At 44.6% G+C, this 20723-nt stretch overlaps 1 protein-coding gene across 1 annotated transcript in view; it reads left to right on the plus strand.

The window, feature by feature from the left end:
* LOC109924660 (pleckstrin homology domain-containing family A member 6-like) overlaps positions 1-20723 on the plus strand; it is a 317750-nt gene that overhangs the window by 271753 nt on the left and 25274 nt on the right. Inside the window, exons 7-10 of the mRNA XM_048611808.1 lie at positions 4645-4820; positions 8485-8952; positions 13093-13573; positions 18347-18430. Of these exons, the coding sequence (XP_048467765.1) occupies positions 4645-4820; positions 8485-8952; positions 13093-13573; positions 18347-18430 (1209 nt within the window). The remainder of the gene's footprint in view (positions 1-4644; positions 4821-8484; positions 8953-13092; positions 13574-18346; positions 18431-20723) is intronic.

Below are 20723 nucleotides of genomic sequence, written 5' to 3' on the forward strand. Positions count from 1 at the left end.
CAGAGGAGCAGGAAGGCTGACGTTTCGGGCCTAGACCCTTCTTCAGACCCATTTTCTGAAGAAGGGTCTAGGCCCTGCTCCTCTGATGCTGCTTGGCCTGCTGTGTTCATCCAGCTCTACACCTTGTTATCTCATTAAATATAGGAGTTGGGATGTCATTTTGCGGCTGTAAAGGCAATGGTTAGGCCACTTTTGGAGCACTGCTTTAAGTTTTGGTCTTCCTGTTTTAGGAAAGATGTTAAACTTGATAGAGTACAGAAAAGATTTACAAGGACGTTGTTGGGGTTGGAAGGGTTGAGCTATCGGGAGAGGCTGAATAGGTGGGTACTATATTCCCTGGAGCATTGGAGGCTGAGCGAGGGAACCTAACAGAGGTTATAAAATCATGAGGAGCATGGATAGGATGAAATAACCAAGGTATTTTTCCCAAAGTAGGAGAGCCCAAAACTAGAGGGCATAGGTTTAAGCTGGGGGGAAAGATTTAAAAGAGATCTGAGGGGCAACTCTTTCACACGGAGGGTGGTATGTGTTATGGAATAAGCTGCCAGAGAAGCTGGTGGAGGCTTGTACAATTACAATATTTAACAAGCATCCAAAGGGGTGTATGAAAAGGAAGAGTTTAGAGGGTTATGGACCAAATGCTGGCAAATGGGACTGGATTAATTTCGCATATCTGGTCAGCATGGACAAGTTGGACCAAAGGGTCTGTTTCCATGGTGCATGACTCTATGACTCTATAACTGTTGGGTGTGAGTAGAAGGGGAAGAAACTTTCTACAAAACCTTTCGGGTTCAGCCTTGTTACTTGTGTGTCATCAAACACTCAGGTGGGAGAAATGCTATGGAAAGGTTCCATTTGATTTTCAAAGCATAGTCCATCCTTTAAGGGGTCAGTCGTATGGTTGGACATTAGTCTTCACTTAAAATGAATAATTGCTGGCACAGACAGTACTGTGCTTTCGAGCTCCCAGTAACTGACAATAGTAACTGGCGAACCAATTCAGCTTCCACCAATTGAACAGAAAATGTTGATACAGCTAAAGCAGATTAAGACCATTTTTTTTTGTTAGCAGTTTACTTTCAGTTTCTTTAACATCAGCTTGACAAAGTCAACTTCGCAAGCCTTAAAACATAGGCTAGTGCTGACTCCTGGTGCAGCATCTATAACACAAAGATCCCAGCTCATCCCCTGTAGGGGGTCACCAACCTTCCAGCCTCATCCTGGAGCTTTTGAAATCAGAGATTAAATCTCAAGCATTCTACGCTATGCAGCACCCAGGGGAAAAACCCATAAGACAATTAAAACAATTGGGCAGCTTTCTCACTTTTTTTGTTTCATGGCTATTGAAGGGGCCATTTATTGGAGGTGGGATATCATGAGATGGAAATTTCATTCGTGACCGAATCAGCATTGACAAACCCAATCCCCAATTCCCAGAACAGTAATGAAGGCCTGGGATTAACATTTCAGCCTGTTCTCCCACTGGGAATGTTATGATCTTTTAATTATTCGTCCTCGGGTCATGAGGTCACAGAGATGGCAAGCACAGATTGCCTGGAGAAGGTGATGAGCTGAGTGCCATTTCAGAAGGCAGTTAAGTGTCAGCTGCATTGCTATTGGCCTGGAGTCACATGTATGCACAAAACAGGCAAGGTCTTATTTTAATTCATTCATGAATAGGGGCATCACTGACTAGGTCAGCATTTATTGCCCATCAACTGCATTGCTGTGGATCAGGACTAGGTAAGGATGGTAGTTTCCTTCTGTAGATGGCATTAGTGAGCCAGATGGGTTTTTCCTGGCAATTGACAGTGGATTTGTGGTCTTCATTCCAGATTTTTATTGGATTCAGATACCACCATCTGCCATGGTGGGGATTTGAACCTGGGTCCCCAGAATATGACCTGATTCTCTGGATTAACAGTCCAGTGATAATACCAGTAGGCCGTTGCCTCCCATATGCTTTGATAATCCATTAGTACCTTCCAGTAGCAGTGCCTTTCTCTCACCTGAGCATTTGATGGCACACAAGAAATTTGGCTGAGCCTGAAGGGCATTGTAGAGAGTGGCAGATTTTCTTCTCTGAAGGATATTAATACACCAGATGGGCTGTTAATCAGAATCTAGTTGTTTCATTATCATTTTTTTCAATTTAATTTCCAACAGCTACTCTGGTGGGATTTGAACTTTTGTCTCTGAAGCATTGGTCTGCAATTCTTGATCAGGCATCCTAGCATGATCATAATGCTTTCAACACGTTTTTTTGTTATAAAAACCAATAAAAAAAAAGTTCTACCTCAAAATAGAGATGCAACTTTTGCACTGTCAGTCTTAAAAACGAGGAATATACCAAATGGTTGTTCTAGTTATGGTGAGTGTGCTGTTTCTCTATGTTGAACTCTGCTGGTTGATCTGACGTTTTATCTTTTCCACTCATGGCTGAGGACTCCCCTGTACAAGAAGTGGCTGCATTGTACGTGTCTTGAATTTCTGCAGGATCTCAGCTAGGTATAATTTCCAGTACTTCTAATTAACCGAGGTGGTAACAAACCAATATCTGCAATAAATCAAATGAATTACAAATCCCATCTGCAGAAACCATCAGTGCAATGGCAAGTAAAACAGTTTGTATCCCATCTGACAGCTCAGGACACGAGATTCAAAAATCACGATCTCTGCAAAGTCTCAACTTCAAGAGATTCTACCCAATGCAGGCTGTCATGACTTTTAAAACTCTGTCTCTCCTGTCCCTTTCCAACATTGGAAGGAAAAACCAAAGACAGAAATTGCTGGAGAAACCCAGCAGGTCTGGCAGCATTTTTGGAAAGAAATCAGAGTTAACGTTGGGGTCTAGTGACCCTTCTTCAGAACGTGGAAGTCTGTTTGGCATCCCAACATGCTGCATATCTATTGGGGATGTAGGCTACCCTGTTCTTGCTTGGGATTCAGATAAAGGCAAGGCTGGGGTTGTTGCTCCCCATGGTCAAATAGACCATCTCTGCCCAGGTTCCCATTGCCCATTTCAGCCAGACTTTGAGAACTGCTTACACTGGAGATACCCAATACTGGTTCTCCCCTCCTGCTGTGCTCCAAAGGATACAGACTGTTGTACACTCCAGAACACTGATGTTCCGGCCACACTGCCTAGCATTTGTGGCTAAAGGCTCCCTTTGACCCTTTAAGTTGTGAATATTCCAAGTGGTGCCATGGCAGCTCAGGGAGTTTCTAAACTCTGTAAATTCTGACACCTTATCCAAACTTTGCTGATAACTTACTCATTGACCAATAGTCAATGTCAAGTCAACTTACCAGCCGCACCCAGGCTTACAAAGGCTACCAATGTCTAAAGCTGCCCAGTGGTAGAGATGCATTTTTAGAGACACTTCATTAACCTTTGACTCCAGTCGAAGCTGGACATGTGGTTCATGTGACAAGAAATGTGAACTTCCATACTGCTTAACCCATTGCTTCTATTTCTTCCTTAAGTTGCCACATTTTAATAAAAACACCATTTTTGCAAACATAATAATTCCATAATTCTAAGTTGATTTTGATTTTATAACATGACTGTTCCCTGGTTCAGATGACTCAGTGGGGTATGTGCTTAAGGTGAAACCCAACGCTGAGATACTCAGTCTCTGCAGAAAACAGGGGATGTGCAAAGCATTTTGGATCCTGCTCCTGGTCATTATCCAGCGACTCTTGCAGGGGGCATTATCGCTTGGACCATATGTACAGGCAGTGTTGGGTTTGACCATGTGTGCCTCCCATGGTTGAAAATCAGGTCACTGTCTGGGCTGCCATGTGGATATTTCAGGCACTGGTGAACTCCCAGTGCTGGAGATATTAGATACCAACCCGAGATGCTGACATCAGGAGGTGAATGATAGCTAGAGAGCAAATTCCAGTGTAAAGAAGTGTTCACATTAACAGCATTGTGGAAGGGTGTTGCAATCCCTTCCCAACAGGAGGGAGATGGGAGGCTGGCTGATACAAGACAGATGCACATTCCCCACTGAGCACTGACCCAACGGACTGGTGAACGGACATGAAAAGGGTGTGCAATTTGGGCTTAAATGTCACATAAATGTGGCAGTTACTGGAAAGAAAAACACAACTGGAGAATCACTCGTGAGCAGGTTTCATGATTATCCTGTCTGGGACATCACTTGTGAAGGGCTGCTCCTCCTCTGTAACACATGGAGTCTGCTGACGTGAAAGTGGTGGCTAAAGATGGAACCTGTTTGAGATGTTGAGGGGACAGAGGGGCAGCCTAATGCTGGCAGTGAGCCCACTCAGGTGGGTCCATGCATTCTGAGGTAGGCTTGCCGTCATACAGAACAGCGGCAGAGATGCTGGGGTTGGTCCAAGTGATGCCGGGTGGCTGGTGATCTCCTGCCATGTGTGGTCACCTCAAGAAGCCTCATTGGCAACGCTGGTTGCAGACTCATTGTAGACCAGAGAAGGGAACTGCTCCACACCGATGCCAGCCTCCAGTTGGGAGGAAACCTGACCCAAGTGTGCAGAACAAATTGAGTTGTTGCCTTCCAGTTGTGGTTGTCAGCCAGTTTTTAATCTTCTTTTTCAAAGCATTGACTAAGTCTGCCTCACTAATGATGATCACATCCCCTATCTCTCCCACAGCTGATTGTAAGCAGACAGCCAGAGGTTTTTCTCAATAATGACCGCTCCATTAATTATCAGGCTGAACACGCAGGTATCCGGACATACTACTTGAGTGCGGAGAATAAGACTGAGATGGAGGATTGGATCAATGCAATGAATGAAGCAGCGAGCATACAGACCATGCCCTTGAACAGGTGCAGTGGAAGATTCACAAACATTGTGATCGTGCGCTATTCTGAATAGGCTTTTTGTTCATGTCAAAAATGAACAACGTTGGCAGTTGTGTTAGTTTTATAGAATTTATTCTTTTGTGGATGTGGGAAGGCCAGTATTTGTTGACCATTCTAATCGCCCTTAAGCTGAATGGCTTGTTCAGCCATTTCAGAGGATGGTCAAGAGTTCACCTCATTGCTTTCGGTCTGGAGTCATGTGTAAGCCAGATTGGCTGATTTCTTTCCCTAGTGGAGATTAGTGAATGAATTGGGTTTTTAGGTATTTTATGGTCCACCTGTTCAGAGATGTTTTGACGCACCTCTGGAGCAACTGGCACTTGAACCTGGGTCTTCTGGATCAGAGCTAGGGACACTACCAATACACCACAGGCACTCCCTAAAATTAGGCATATGTACTAAGTTTTGTAAGTTCTGAGCCTGTTGAGTATGTTTAGTACTCTTGTCTTTTGTGAACTGCACGATATACAGCTCAGCTGAATGTATAGTGTTTTTTTTTTAAATCAAAGAACAAAGAGCAAAACAGCACAGGAACAAGCCCTTCGCGCCCCCTCCCGCCCACCCCCTCAAGCCTGCACCAATGCATTTTGCCCTTCCATACTAAAACTGAATTCATTTACAGATCTGTATCCCTCTATTCCCTTCCTGTTCATGTGTTCGTCCAGGTGTTTCTTGAACGCTGCTATTATGTCTGCTTCCACCACCTCCTCTGGCAACGCGTTCCAGACACTCACCACCCTTTGAGTAAAAAAAAACTTGCCATGCAAATCTCTTTTAAACTTGCCCCCCTCGCACCTTGAACCTGTGTCCCCTAGTAATTGACCCCTCCACCCTGGGAAAAAGCCTCATACTTTCCACTCTATCTATACCATTCACAATCTTATAAACTTCCATTAGGTCGCTCCTCAACTTCCTGCACTCCAGTGAAAACAAACTTGGTCCATCCAACTTTTCTTCATAGCCAAAATCTCCCATACCAGGGAATATCCTGGCAAACCTTTTCCCTACCCTCTCCAAAGCATCCACATCCTTCTGGTAGTGTAGTGACCAGAACTATAAGCAATATTCCAAGTGTGGCCTAATTAAAGTTCTATAAAGCTGCAGCATAACTTGTCTATCCTTATCCTCAATGCCCTGGGTGCAGATGTGTTGCAACATTCTTTGAGAGTAGGTGGATCTTGAATTCAGGCCTCCTAACTCAGAGTTGTGAATGCTACCACTGCACCACAGGCATCCAAAAGCAACTGTAGCATGACTGGAACCTGCAATCTTCTGGTAACATTACAAACCACTCCAAGCCCAGACATACATCAATTGACTTTATGATAGTCAATTGGCTGAGCCTAGCTTTCAATTGCTGATTAATTAATTAAGTTTGAATTCCAGGTTTTCTAGGGTTTTAACCTGGGGCTCTGGATTACCAGCCCAGTGATGTTACCACTCTGCTACCGTCTCCCCGATGTTTGCATACATGAGTCATGTTCAGAATACATCGAGCCATACCATTCCTTCATTCTGTCTCCTCTTCTAATGGCCCTGATCTCACCTGAAGTACTTCTTAAAATTCATTCTTGGCACGTGGGCATGGCTGGCATTTATTAACCTCCATCTCCTGTATGACTGAGTGGGTTTATAGGCCTGAATCCTGAAGAGTCCATTAGACCATAAGGCAATAAGCAGAGGTAGGCCATTCAGCTCTTTGGATCTGCTCCACAGTTCAATGAGGTCGTGCTGATCTGATAATCCTCACATCCTCTTTCCTGCCTTTTCTGATAACCTTTGGTTCCTTTACTATTGAAACTCTGTCTGCTCTGCCTTGAATATACCCGATGACCCAGTCTCAACAGCCCTCCGCAGTAAAGAATTCCATGGATTCTCTCTGAGAGACTAAGTATATGGAATGGGCCACCAGAGAAAATAGTTGAGGCAGGTACAACAGCAACATTTAAAAATCATTTGGATAGGTACATGGATAGGAAGGGTTTAGAGGGATATGGACCAGATGCAGGCAGTTGGAACTAGCTAAGTGGGCACCATAATGAGCATGGGCCATTTTGGGCCGAAGGACCTGTTTCCATGCTGTGTTACTCAATGACTCTATATGTTCCTCCTCATCTCTGTCTTGAATATGTGACCCCTCATTTTGAGATTATGCCCTGTGGTCCTAAAGTCTCCCACAAGGACAATCAACCTTTCTGCCTCGACACTGCCAAGTTCCTTAAGAATCTTGTGTGTTTCAAAAGGGTTGCCTGTCATTCTTCTAAATTCCAATGTGTACAGTCCTAATCTACTCAACCTCTCCTGATAAGACAGTCCCTCCATAACGTGATATCAGCCTAGAGAACCGTTTTGGATTGCCTCCAATGTCAGTATATCTTTCCTTAGATAAGGGACCCAAAACTGTTCACAATACTCCAGCTGTGGTCTCACTATTGCCTTGTACGTTTTTAGCAAAACCTCCCTATTTTTATGCTGAAAACAGATTGTGAACCCACTCCCATTCCTTCCTTTTCTTTTAGCTTTACATGTTACGCTCTGTGTCATCATGTCCTGTCTCGTCTCCCCACCACCCCCCAACTCCAGTGTTCTTTCCAGTCTGGCAGTTAGACACACCATTGTTCTGCCATTCCCATATTCCGATCATTTAATCTACTCTATCAATACCCTTTCTTCCCCAGCACTCCTCTCCCCCCACCCCCCGAACCTCACTATGGCATAAATGCTGACCCCTCCACACTTCACGTCTGCTGTGATGAAGAGTCATCTAGACTCGAAACATTAGCTTGCTCTCTCTCCATGGATGCTGCCAGACCCATTGTGATCTCCAGCATTTTTGTTTTCAATACAGATTCCAGCATCTGCAGTAGTTTTCTTCTCCCTGCTTTTATACTCCACTTCTTTTGAAATAAAGGCCAAAATTCCATTTGCCTTCCCTATTACCTGCTGAACTTGGTCAATCAAATTGGTGTGGAACTGAAGTCACCGATAGTTATACACCAGGGAAGGGTGGCAGGTTTCTTCCCCTGAAAGATTTGAGTGAACCATTTCCATTTTTTTAGTTCAGTCTGACAGGTTTCTGGTTACTCTTGGTGCCAGCTCTTGATTTTCTTTTTTTTTTAATTGCTAATTAGAACTGAATTCCCAAAATTTCTAGCTTGTTATTGGTTTTTTTTTTGCCCAGGTATCAGAGTTGTAGCAACATAACCGCTACAACATCAAACCCACTCACAAAAGAATTGCACAACTGTGACTACAGGCAGATGTGTTTGACTCTCTTCAGGGAAATCAGGTTGGAAATTTGCTGAATGTTTCCCCAAATTAAATGGAGACATAATCTTCAGTAGATAATTTCTACAAGATCTGTGTGTCAAAAGGACGCTCCTACTTGAATTGATTTGATTTGATTTATTGTTATTGTCACATGTACCAGAATACAGTGAAAAATACTATTTTGTGTGCTAACCAGACAAATCATACCTTACATACCTACAACAGGATTTGGAGCAACTGAATTGAGTGTGTCTCATTTCCCTGTGATCCTAATGTGTGGAGGTGAAAGGCTGTAGTTACAAAACACATTCACCTCAATTTAGCCACTAATTTTTCTATTTTACTGCTCTCTTGACAGCTCTGGAATGAAGTATGAAATAAAACCTCCTTCAGAATTGAACCACACAAGCAATCATAAACAGCTGATTAAACCCAACTCAGAAAAGGTTCGAAGTGAAATGGATGGGTCTGAAAGATACAACAGGAAGAGTGAGCAGAAGGACTCGAGCAACGAGCCAACAGCCAAGGTTAACGGTGTGACTATACAGGATGTGCCCTTTGACGCCAACAGTCCTGGTCCAGAGCTGAGAACTCAGCTGGGGCACGAGAAGCCTGTGCAACCTAATGGGCACAGCTGGCAAAATGCTTCCCCTGGTAGGCCTGGTGAAGAGTATTTACAACAGGACGGGATCAATACAGTGCATCGACGGGGCTTTGTCCCACGTACTAACACTGAGAAAATGGCACAACGTCAATCCTCATTGACTCAATTGCAGCAGTGGGTTAACATGCGCAGATCCGCACTCCCACAGGACGAACTGAGGAGGTGAGAGGGTTGCGTCTAAAAGTCTGCCTTAAATCTCGTTCATTCACAGAATGTGGACGTCACTAGCAAGGCCATTCATTGCCAATCCCAAATTTGAGTTCGTTAGAATAGACATACCAACTGATAAAGAGGTCACTTGTAGCAGAAGTTTATAGGCCCCCTAACAGTAGTCATACTGTAAGACAGAGCACGTAGGGAGAAATAGATGGGGCATTAAGAAAGGGACCAGAATAAGCATGGGTGACTTTAACTTTTTATGTAGATGGAGAGAATCATGTTGGCAAATGTGTTCATATTGTTTTCAAGACAGTTTCTTAAAGCATATTCTAGAGTCTACCAGGAATCAGCAAATCTAGAGTTGGTAATATGTATTGCAACAAGATATAACCTCACGCTAAAACATCCTCTGGGTGACTGTGATCAGATCACTGTCGAATTTTATATTAAGTTTGAAAAGAAGTGTGGATCATGATGAGTGTTGTAAACCCAAATAAAGGCAAATCTGAGGGAATGAAGGCAGAGGTGAATTGGGAAACTAGGTTAAAAGTAAGGAGAGGAGAGTTACCAGTGACAGATTTTTAAGAGATAAATTAATTCTCAGCGAAGATTGAACTCCGTGAGATAAAATGACTGTTTGAGAAGGATCACTGGCTAAGTAAGGAAGGAAAGGGTAGTATTAAGTAGAAAGGCACACTACAAATCAGCAAAGATCTGTAGTAGGGTAGAGCATTGGACTGACTGAGAACCAGCAAAGAATGACTAAATAGACAATTAAGATATGGATTGCAGAGTATGAAAGAAAGCTAGTTAATAATATACCAACAGACAGTAAGAGTTCCTACAGTATTTTAATAGGAAAAGAGTAACAAAGGTGTCTAGGGAGACAGTCTGGGGAATTGAAAATAGAAAACAGAGGAATGGTGGAATCTTTAAACAAGTAATTGGTGCCTGTCAATACGGCAGATGTCTTGCAATTGACATGGGAAACCTAGAGGTAATAGGGAGAAGTGAACTTAAACCAGTCACCATCACCAGGGAAAAGTTGCGAGGAAGACTAAAGTAATGTCTCCATAGTTCCAGAGGTCCATAGGTTTTATCAGTGATAGATGACAGGTGGTGGTTTAACCTGAGGGCCACCATACCTTGGGCAAGGGACAAAGTTGAGAAAAGGTTGGAGTACCATGGTGACCTCAGCCAATGTGGGAATCAAACCCATGGCGTTACTCTGTGTCACAAACTAGCAGTTCAGCCAACTGAGCTAACCTAGTCCTTAAATAGTTAGAGATAACAAGGTGTAGAGCTGGATGATCACAGCAGGCCAGGCAGAATCAGAGGAGCAGGAAAGCTGACGCTTCAGGTCTGGACCCTTCTATCTCCTTAAATAGTTAGATTTTATGAAGTGAGTTGAAGGCAGCCAGTGAAGGAAAATGTCAGAAATGTTTAGACAGGGAATTCCAGAGCTTGGAGCTTAGATGTTGATAGGACATAGAGTGCCTTGCCAGACCTACAGTGGTGGGAATAGAATCTGGTATTATCTTAAAATGGAAGCAGACACACGTTACATAGAATTGTGTAATGTTTTACAGAGATGGGCTATTCGACCCTGTGACCCATGCCACTGTCCATGTGACTTTCCTCCCACTCTACCATTTAATTCAATTAGTTTCGCATTTCATTCCTTTCTGTATCAGAACTTCTCCTTACATGTTCACTGGACTCGAAACATTAACTCCGTGAAGTAACTCCACAGAGTCCAGTATCCCTTTATTTATGCATGGAGAGTCCCTGTCATTGATTAAGCTTCCTCAGAGCCAGCTCTCAGAGTGAACAGAGCCTCTAACATTTCTGTTTCTATCTGTCAGCCAGGGCCCACTGATTGGACTGTGTTAACAATCCCAGTTAGGGAACTCATATTCTATAACGTTCACCTGGCTGACTTCATTCCAATCTATTAACTCTGCTTTCTTTCCACAGGCAGATAACAAGAATTGCAGATGTCCAACCCTCCATCTCATCCCCGCCTCCTTGACCTGACACAACCTGTCCATCTTCTCTCCCACCTATCCGCCCCTCTCACCTCACTGATCAATCCCCACCACTCCCTACCTGCACTCATCTATCACCATCCCACCTACCTTCCCTAGCCCCACCCCTCCCCTCTATATCTATTTCTGAGCTCCCTTCCCCCTCCCCATTTCTGAAGAACGGCCCTGACCCGAAACGTCAACTTTCCTGCTCCTCTGATGCTGCCTGGTCTGCTGTGTTCATCCAGCTCCACACCTTGTTATCTCTACTTCTCTGCACAGATGCTGCCAGACCTGCTGAATTTCCTAGCAATTTAGTTACTTTAGCCAGCACGGTGGCAAGTTACAGTTGCATCCATTCTCTAGATAAAGAAATTTTTCCTGAATTCTTGATTCCAATCATTAGTGACTTTCTTATATTCATGTCCCTTAGTTTTTGGACTAATCCACTCGTAGAAACACCTCCTTTAATCCACTTGATAAAATCTTTTATAAATTTAAAGGCCTCTACTACCATTGCTAAAAAATAATGACGTTGTCAAAGCCTTTCATCTTGCACTGTTTAGGACAGAATTGCAAGAATACCCAATATCGAATAGAACAACAATTTATACTGCATGAGGAAAGAGTGCTGATTAGCTGTCATGGAGAATGTATTGGGGAACAGTTTAAATGCCAAGCTTCTGTTTAACTTCAAACCAGGCAGCTCAACTGTGATTGGTCAAGTCATTGCCATGGGAAATGCATCAGAGAATTGGTGTCCTGTAAGCTTCTCTTTGTTTGAATAAGGCACTATGCATTGATTCCCAACTTCTTCTAGAGAATGAAATCCCAAACTGTTCATTATTTCTTGATGGCTAGAACCTTTCAGTTAGGCCTTCATTCTCATAAATTTTGTTTGCACCTTCTCCAGTACCTCTAAATCTTCTTTATAGTATAGAGACCAGAACAAAGCATGATATTCCAATGTGGACTCATCAACATTCTGCATATGCTTAGCAAAACCTCTCTATTTTGAAATTTGAAGCAGACTTACATTCGCCATTTATTGCCTTCTCACGTTGGGAATGCTATTTAAAGATCCTCTGTGTGCAGCAAAGTGCTCGGAGACTGATTTAAATTGGTCTTGTAAATTATTTTATGCACTAGAATTTCCAATAAGTCTGGTTACCAATGTTGTTTTAGTGACAGTGTCTGGTCATGTTCCCTGGGTGATAATAAATAAATGCACCTTGGAAAGAGGCCAAATTCTTGAAATACTAGGTCAGAAGAGATAAGTCCGTTGCTCAAAACCATCTCGCTCAATATTTAGCTGATCACAGTTGTGGAGATTGGATAATGGTGGTTGGATGTTACAGACACTGTCATAGGGCTCAGTGGGATAGGGCAGAGAAAGTTGTCTCGTGCTACCATTTCTGATTGTTATCCAAAGTTGTGTGCGTGTGTCTGTGTGGGTACTTAATTGAAGGCATAATTAGAACCCCTACATTGTGGAAAGAATCCATTCAGCCCATTGAGTCTGCATTGACCCCCTAAAGAGTTTTCCACCCAGACCCAGACCCCTACCCCATCACCCTACGTTTACCATGGCTAACCCATCCAACCTGCACACTGTGGGATAACTTAGCATGGCCAGTCCACCCAACCTGCAAACTTTGGACTGGGGGAGGAAACTGGAGCACCCGGCAGAAACCCATGCAGACACGGGGAGAACTGCTAACTCCGTGCGGACAGTCTCTCGAGACTGGTATCGAACCCGTGTCCCTGTCACTGTGAGGCAGCAGCACTAACCACTGAGCCACCGTGCTGCCCCGATGCTGCAAATTTGATCATTTCCTGGTCGAATAGGCTTTCAAACCCAGCCGGCAGAAAACAGTCAATGGGTGGGGGGAGTGATGGCGTGGGCAGTGAAATGAAAAAGCGTGCCTGCCTTGGCCATGATAACTACATGGAATATCTACATTGGTCCGGGTTCGGAACAAGGGTCGCTGGACTTGAAATGTTAACTCTGCTTTCTCTCCACAGGTGCTGCCAGACCCGCTGAGTTTCTCCAGCAATTTCTGATCTTGTTTCTGAGTTGGTCATTCGTGGCCCTGACGATATCTCTCTTCTTCAGCTCTCAGGTATATCACACACCGACCAGAGATGTGCCAGAGTACTATAGACTGTTATCGCCCTATTACCAAGATGACTACCCGCAGTTTCTACAGCCTGGTACACGCCCGGACAGTATTTGTTCTGTGCCAGCTTATGACAGAATGACAGCGCGATGGTCCATCGACGAGCGGCAGTCGGCATTTCTGCCGAGGGAATGGCAGGACCGCCGGGCGTACAGCGGGCAGGGGTCGCCCGTGTGGCATGGGGCACAGCCCGGGTACAGCCACGAGGTCGACAGCATCACCGGCACAATGCGGAGGATGTCCCTGCAGCCCCGTTCCCGCTCCGTGCCTCGCTCACCGTCCCAGGCTCCCCTCGTGGTGAACCGTGTCTACTCTCCGGTGAGGTCTCCGAGCGCCCGGTTTGATAGGTTGCCACGCCGAAGGGACGAGATGTTTGGCCCCCCAGCCTACACGCTGCGCCGGTCTCGCAGTGCAAAGGTAACTCACCTCACGGTCCACACTGTGAACTGTCTGATCAACATTCCTGTCATTAATTCATGGGAGACCAGCATTGTTGAGGATAGGCTAAACCTACACAACCCCTCATCGTAAAGCAGTCCCTCCAGATCCAGGATCAACCACGTGAACTGCTTCTCATACCAGTATGCCTTTTCTTGGATCAGGAGCCCAAAACTGTTTAGACTATCCCAGCAGTGGTCTGACTGGAGCCTTGTGCAGTTTTAGTTACATAATTATATAGTGCTGTGTGTACACCTTGAGTTGAACCATAGAATCATAGAATCCCTACAGTGTGGAAACAGGCCCTTTGGCCCAACAAGTCCATAACGAACCTCAGAGCATCCCACCCAGACCCATCCCCATATAACACACCTAATCTACACCTCCCTGAACATTACAGGCAACTTAGCATGGCCAATCCACCTAACCTGCACATCTTTGGACTGCGGGAGGAAACCGGAGCACCCGGAGGAAACCCATGCAGACACAGGGAGAATGTGCAAACTCCACACAGACAGTCGCCCGAGACTGGAATTGAACCCGGGTCCCTGGCACTGTGAGGCAGCGGTGCTAACCACTGTTGTTACTCATCCCTTATTGCCTTTGAACAGCAAAGACAAATTGGGTTAAATGTACCATGTTTGGGCTGTAATTTCAATGTTGCTTCCGGCAGAAGTTTTTTTCTTGCTCAAAGGGTGGCACGGTGGCCCAGTGGTCAGCGCTGCTGCCTCACAGCGCTGGAGACTTGGGTTCAATTCCAGCTTCGGGTGACTGTCTGTGTGGAGTTTTCACATTCTCCCTGTGTCTGTGTGGGTTTCTTCCCACAGCCCAAAGGTGTGCAGGCTGGGTGGATTAACCATGGGAAATGCATGGTTATAGGGTAGGAGGTTGGGTCTGGGTGAGGTGCTCTTTGGAGTGTCATTTTAGACTCAATGGGCTGAGTGGCTTGTTTCCATATTGTAGGGATTCTATGAAATATTTATACATCCTGTAATTTGAGAGTGCAGGAGGATTTTAGAAAGATATTCATTCGTGTGACAACCTTTCACAGCCCCAGTCGTTACTGCCAGTTCATTTCTTTTGAAGTCACTGCTATACAAACACGACAGGCAATTTGCACACAGCATGATCCCAATAGTAACCGGATAATCCGCTTTATTGATCCTGTTTAAATGAGAAGTGTTAGTTAAGATATTGGGAAAATGCTGTTGTTGCTCTTCAAAACGTGATCTATTATATCCACCTGAGAGGGTAGGGAGAACCTTGTTATGAAAGGTGGCACCACTGACAGCGTCACACTCCCTCAGCACTGCTTCAACCCAGTTTATGTGCCTCATTTCTCTTGAGTAGGACTCGAGCTGACAAACTCCTAATTCGAGCAAGAGTGCTCTCAACAAGGTTACAGTTGATATCGTTTTGCAATATTTCATTTCAAGCTGATTCAGAATTGAAATGTCTTCAGGGCCTAATTTGGATTAAATGTCCCTAGATGACTGGTGCTGTGTGGCTGCAGTGCTAAGCACTGTGCCGAGGAGTTAGTGTGGATGGGTAGGATTTAGGACCCAGAAGCTGCTGCGCTGTGGCTGGTAATTTTTGGCACCCCAGTGTCAAGGCCTGTGTTTTGCTGAGAGCCTCACACCTGCTGACCTGTCAGTTCTTAATGGGTGATACGACAGGTTTGTTTTTATAGAATCCCTACAGTGTGGAAACAGGCCCTTCGGCCCAACGAGTCCACACCGGCCCTCAGAGCATCCTGCCCAGACCCATCCCCCTACACCCCACCTAATCTACACATCCCTGAACACTAAGGGCAATTTAACATGGCCAATCCACCTAACCTGCACATCTTTGGACTGTGGGAGGAAACCAGAGCACCTGGAGGAAACCCATGCAGACACAGGGAGAATGTGCAAACTCCACACAGACAGTCACCCGAGGGTGGAATCGAACCCGGGTTCCTGGCGCTGTGAGGCAGCAGTGCTAACCACTGAGCCACCGTTTTCTCAGTTATGGAGGGGTTGCATGTTAGTTATCTTGAGAAAATCTCACCCTCAGCAAAAGGGAACATTCTGACCATGTGTGTGGCCCAGGGAAGCGCAGTGAAAATCTCTTAAGTTGCAAGGGCCCTGGGGGTTCAGAGTTCAATATATGTGGGAGTTTCAGTTTAGTTTTTTTAAGATTAATAAGAAAACAGTTTTGATCCAGGCAGTTGTTTATTGTGACAGAGGGTTCAAATAACGGTGAATGCAAGTTAAAGATTAAGAAGTCAGCTATAGAAATGAAAATTAAGTGGAATATTGCCAACATTTTCTATTTATATAGTCCCTTGTTAGAGAAAATAAAGATATGAGGTGCTTTTCATAAAAAGTTTGCATAACAAGTTCCCAGGGAAGGAGACTGAGGCAGAGATTGAACTTCATACAATGGAGTTGCTCGTAATGGAGCTCTGGAGAGGGACAAAATGTAAAGGTAATGGGATGCATTGGGAACAATACAATGGGACAGTTCAACAACTAGAAAGAAACGTGTTTGTTTCTTTACGTCTTTCTAAACATCTTGGTATTATGGTAGGAATGGAAGATGAGGAGGAGGCTATTTAGGTCCTTGTGTCACTCAGTGAGATCATGGTTTACCTGTGACCTACCTCCATACACTCACCTTTACCCCATATCCCGTTACACACTGGGGATAACAGAAATGTATCAATCTCCATTTTAAACCCAGCTATTGATCTGGCATTAATTGCCATTTTCGGAAGAGAATTCTAAATTTCTCTTTCATTTTCTGTGTAGCAATATTTCTAATTGCTCTCCTGAAATTTCTGGCTCCAGTTTTTAGACTTTGCCTCTTAGTGCTAGATTCACCAATCAGTGGAAATAGTGTCTTGAAACAAAAAAATGCAGGAAATCACAACGGGTCAGGCAGCTCCCGTGGAGAGAGAGACAAGCTGACAGCTCGAGTCTAGATGACTCTCCATCAGGGCTGACGTGAAACGTGGAGGGGGCAGCGTTCATGCAGTAGTTGCGGGGGGGGAAGCGTGGTGGAATGCTGGGCAGAAAATCTACACCATCAACAGCCGAAGTGATTGGAATATGAGAATGGCAGAACAATGGTATGTCCAACTGCCAAACAGGAAAGAACAGATAGTCCCACTGGGGGGGGGGGGGGGGGGGCGGGTGGAGGGTGGTTTGTGGGAGATGGTGGGGGGTGAGGGGAGGACATAATGATAAAGAATGCAACAAGTACAGCCAAAAGAAAGGGAAGAAATGGGAGACATGTCAGCTATGATGGAGAGTCGTCTACACTTGAAATGCTACCTCCCTGTCTCTCCATAGATGCTGCCTGACCTGATGGGATTTCCAGCATTTTTTGTTTTCGGTACAGATTCCAGCATTTGCGGTAATTTGCTCCGATGAAATAATGTCTGTCTATCTACTCTGTTTCCCTTAATATTTTGAACTTCGGTCAATTTTTTCTTTAATCCCAGGGTGTAATTTGTTATAATTGTGCTAAATCTATAAGACACTCCTTCTAAAGTAAAGTAAAGTTGAGGATTATTAGCTCAGCCATGACCTCATTGAATAGCAGAGCAAACTCGATGGGCTGAATGGCCCACTTCTGTTCCTATGTCTTATGGTCAGATTATCGTTCCTAAGGTGCGATGCCCAGAAATAGAGTTATGGAGTCATAGAGATGTATAGCACAGAAACAGACCCTTCAGTCCAACTCGTCCATGCTGACCAGATATCCTAGACAAATTTAGTCATATTTGCCAGCATTTGGCCCATATCCCTCATAACCCTTCCTATTCATATACCCATCCAGATGCCTTTTAAATATTGTAACTGTACAAACCTCCACCACTTCCTCTGGCAGCTCATTCCATACACATGCATACCCTCTGCGTGAAAAAGTTGCCCCTTATGTCCCTTTTAAATCTTTCCCCTCTCACCTTAAACCTATGCCCTCTAGTTTTGGGCTCCCCCACCCCCCAGGGAAAATACTTTGTCTGTTTACCCTATCCATGCCCCTCGTGATTTTATAAGCCTCTATAAGGCCACTCCTCAGCCTCCGACGCACCAGAGAAAATAGCCCCAGCCTATTCAGGCTACCCCTATAGCTCAAACCCTCCAACCCCAGCAACATCCTTAAATCTTTTCTGAACCCTTTCAAGTTTCACAGATCATTGTCCTTTAACCCAGGGGCGGGTGGGGACCCTACACGACCGCAGCAATAGAAACGCCAGGGGCAAGCTCACTCCGGCTCCGGCTCGCTGTGTTTATGTTTAACCCTCAGGGGGCGATAGACCCAGCTGTCTGCCTCTGGTAAGTGTGAGATAACAAGGTGTAGAGCTGGATGAGCACAGCAGGCCAAGCAGCATCATAGGAGTGGGAAGGCTGACATTTTGGGCCTAGACGCTTCTTCAGAAAAAAAATTGCCTCTGGCAAGTGGTGCATTTGCAGGATGTAACAGCATCACCTCCATACTGGAACGAGAAAGAGGATTAAGGAAACCATAAAAATTCGCAAATTCATTCCGTTCCATTGTCGTGTTGGACTCTCTTTACATCTTATGCACAGTTAGCAACACTTCACTGAGTGAAAAAAAATGTTCCAAGCCTCTTTACAGATTATTTACAAACAGAATTCACATTCATCTTGTTAGGTAGGCATTGTCGAGGAAATCAGACTCTATGAATCAGCTGTAGTTGGTGGTGAGTTTTATTAAAGGTTTGTTTCGGTTTGTTTCTAGCAATACGACTATTCCGGAGACAGGAGGCTATCTGAACTGCAGCCATATCACTTCACTGCCTCTCGCTCAATGCAGGACAGAATGGTATGTTCTGAAGATGACACACAATAAGCAACTGAAAGGAGGGGATGTCATAAACAGTAACTCCCAGAATTTCTGTGCATTGCAAAATCTCTAGCACATTAACGTTTGGCATGTTTGATTCCCAGACAATATTTTCTTGGCTTATTCTGCAGTTAGTTCTAACCTGGAAGCACCACCTGCAATTCACAGGTAATGGTTTCTGCTCTGATCCCCGATTCGGATATCGGCACCAATGAAAATTCATATCTTTGGACGATAGCTTCAGGTTTCTAGTTGAAGGACCTTGACAACAAGACCTAGTTTCTACCAAGATCCCAGAATGCAATTGCCCCAAATAGTGGCTGCCTTCATCAGCATCTTCCAAATCTGCAAGCTTTACGACCTGTAAGAACGAGTGTGGCAGATGTGTTAGAAAACCCGCCATCTGTAAGTTCCCCTCCAGGATCCCCTCACCCTGGCTTGGAGCTAGAGTGCCATTCTTTCACTTTCACTGAGTTAGAATCTTGGAAGTTCCTCCCTAACACAACTAGGGGTCTAGCTACACACCATGGCCTGCTGCAGTGCAGGGAGGTAGCTCACCACCACCTTCTCAAGCCCATTTGGGAATGGATAACAAATATTGACCTTACCAGTGATACTCACATCCCATGAGCAACTTCTTTATTCATTCACGGGATGAGGGTGTCGCTGGCCAGGCCAGCATTTATTGCCTATCCCAAATTGCCCAGAGGGTAGTTAAGAGTCAACCACATTGCTGTGGGTCTGGAGTCACATGTTGGCCAGACGAGGTAAGTACAGCAGATTTCCTTCCCTAAAACGACTTTGGTGATCCAGATGAGCTTTTCCTGACAATTGTCAATGGTTTTATGGTCATCATTAGACTGTTAATTCAGATTTTTATTGGATTCAGATTCCACCGTCTGCTGTGGTGAGATTTGAACCTGGGTTCCCAGAGCACTGCCTGGGTCTCTGGATTAATAGACTAGTGAAATTACCAGCAGGTCATCATCTTTCCTAACTGAAACAATGGAGGTTGGTATGGGACATAAACACCAACCTGAATCCAATAGGCCACACTATTTGCTTGCATGCTGTAAATTCTATGTAATTCTCAACGAATGAGAGTGGCCCACTAATCAGTAAATCATGAGATATTTATTTCCCTTTTGACCGTTGAAATTTAATCCCGGCTGTATTGACTGACTGTTCTGAACGCTGATTCTTTTGACACTGCCTGACAGGAAGTGTCCAGCGAGATGGTTGTGCTGTTGTCTGCCTGCCTAAGGCCTTGTAGAAAAGTTATAATCCGTTTCAATCACCCCTTTATTTCTTTCCTGTCCATCCTGCCAACCAAGATGAAGTTTGGAAATCACATCAATTTATCCTGAGACTACCAGGAGGAAAAAACTGTGCAATAGTCATGAAGATCCACTGCCTTCTATGGATAAACCCATCTTACTATCCCTCTCAAACTGTACTCCTGGCATTTTAAAAGTTGCCAGCGCATTGATATGCTACCGTTGCTAGGCCAAAAATCAAGGCACCACTGACAGTTTATTTTCATCCCTGACACCAACAACATATTTACTGTCAGGCGAGCTTTCCTGACCTGTGTGGCTGACACTTCAGTTTGTTAGGTTCCCCTAAAGCAGATGTTTATGAAGGAATAAAGAACTTCTATGTAGCTGTGAGGCATTTTCACTGGACAGTCAGACAGAGCAAGTCAGTAGCCTGACTGTGATGAGAAGACGTCACGCTGTTACAGTTTTTGAACATCGAAGTGAAAAATTGTTTGGCCCATTCGTCATGACATTGTGGGGACAACTGAGGACAGTTCAAAGTTACTGGGTTAGAACATAATTGAAAGAGCAAATAACAAAGGCAACAGTAAAAGTTGACCATGGACAAAGCAACGTCTTTCTCCTTCATTTATTCTTGGAATGTGAGTGTCACTGACAAGGCCAACATTTATTGCCCATATCTAATCACCTTTGTCAACTTTCACAGCTTGGTACAACTCAGTGGCTTGGTAGACCATTTCAGAGGGCAGTTTAGAGTCAATAACATTACTGTGGGTTTGAAGTCCCATTTGGGCCAGGCTGGGTAAGGACCACAGCTTTCCTTTGGTAAGGCACGTTAGTGAAGCGAACGCATTTTTACTGCAGCCCAGAATTTCCATGATAATGATTAACGAGATGAGTATTTTCTTCCAGATTAATGTTTTCATTAAATTGAAAATCCTCCAAATGCTGCGGTGGGGCATGAACCCATGTCTCCAATGGATTAGTCCAAA

The sequence above is a fragment of the Rhincodon typus genome, chromosome 25 (assembly GCF_021869965.1).
Source record: "Rhincodon typus isolate 14 chromosome 25, sRhiTyp1.1, whole genome shotgun sequence".
NCBI lineage: Eukaryota > Metazoa > Chordata > Chondrichthyes > Orectolobiformes > Rhincodontidae > Rhincodon > Rhincodon typus.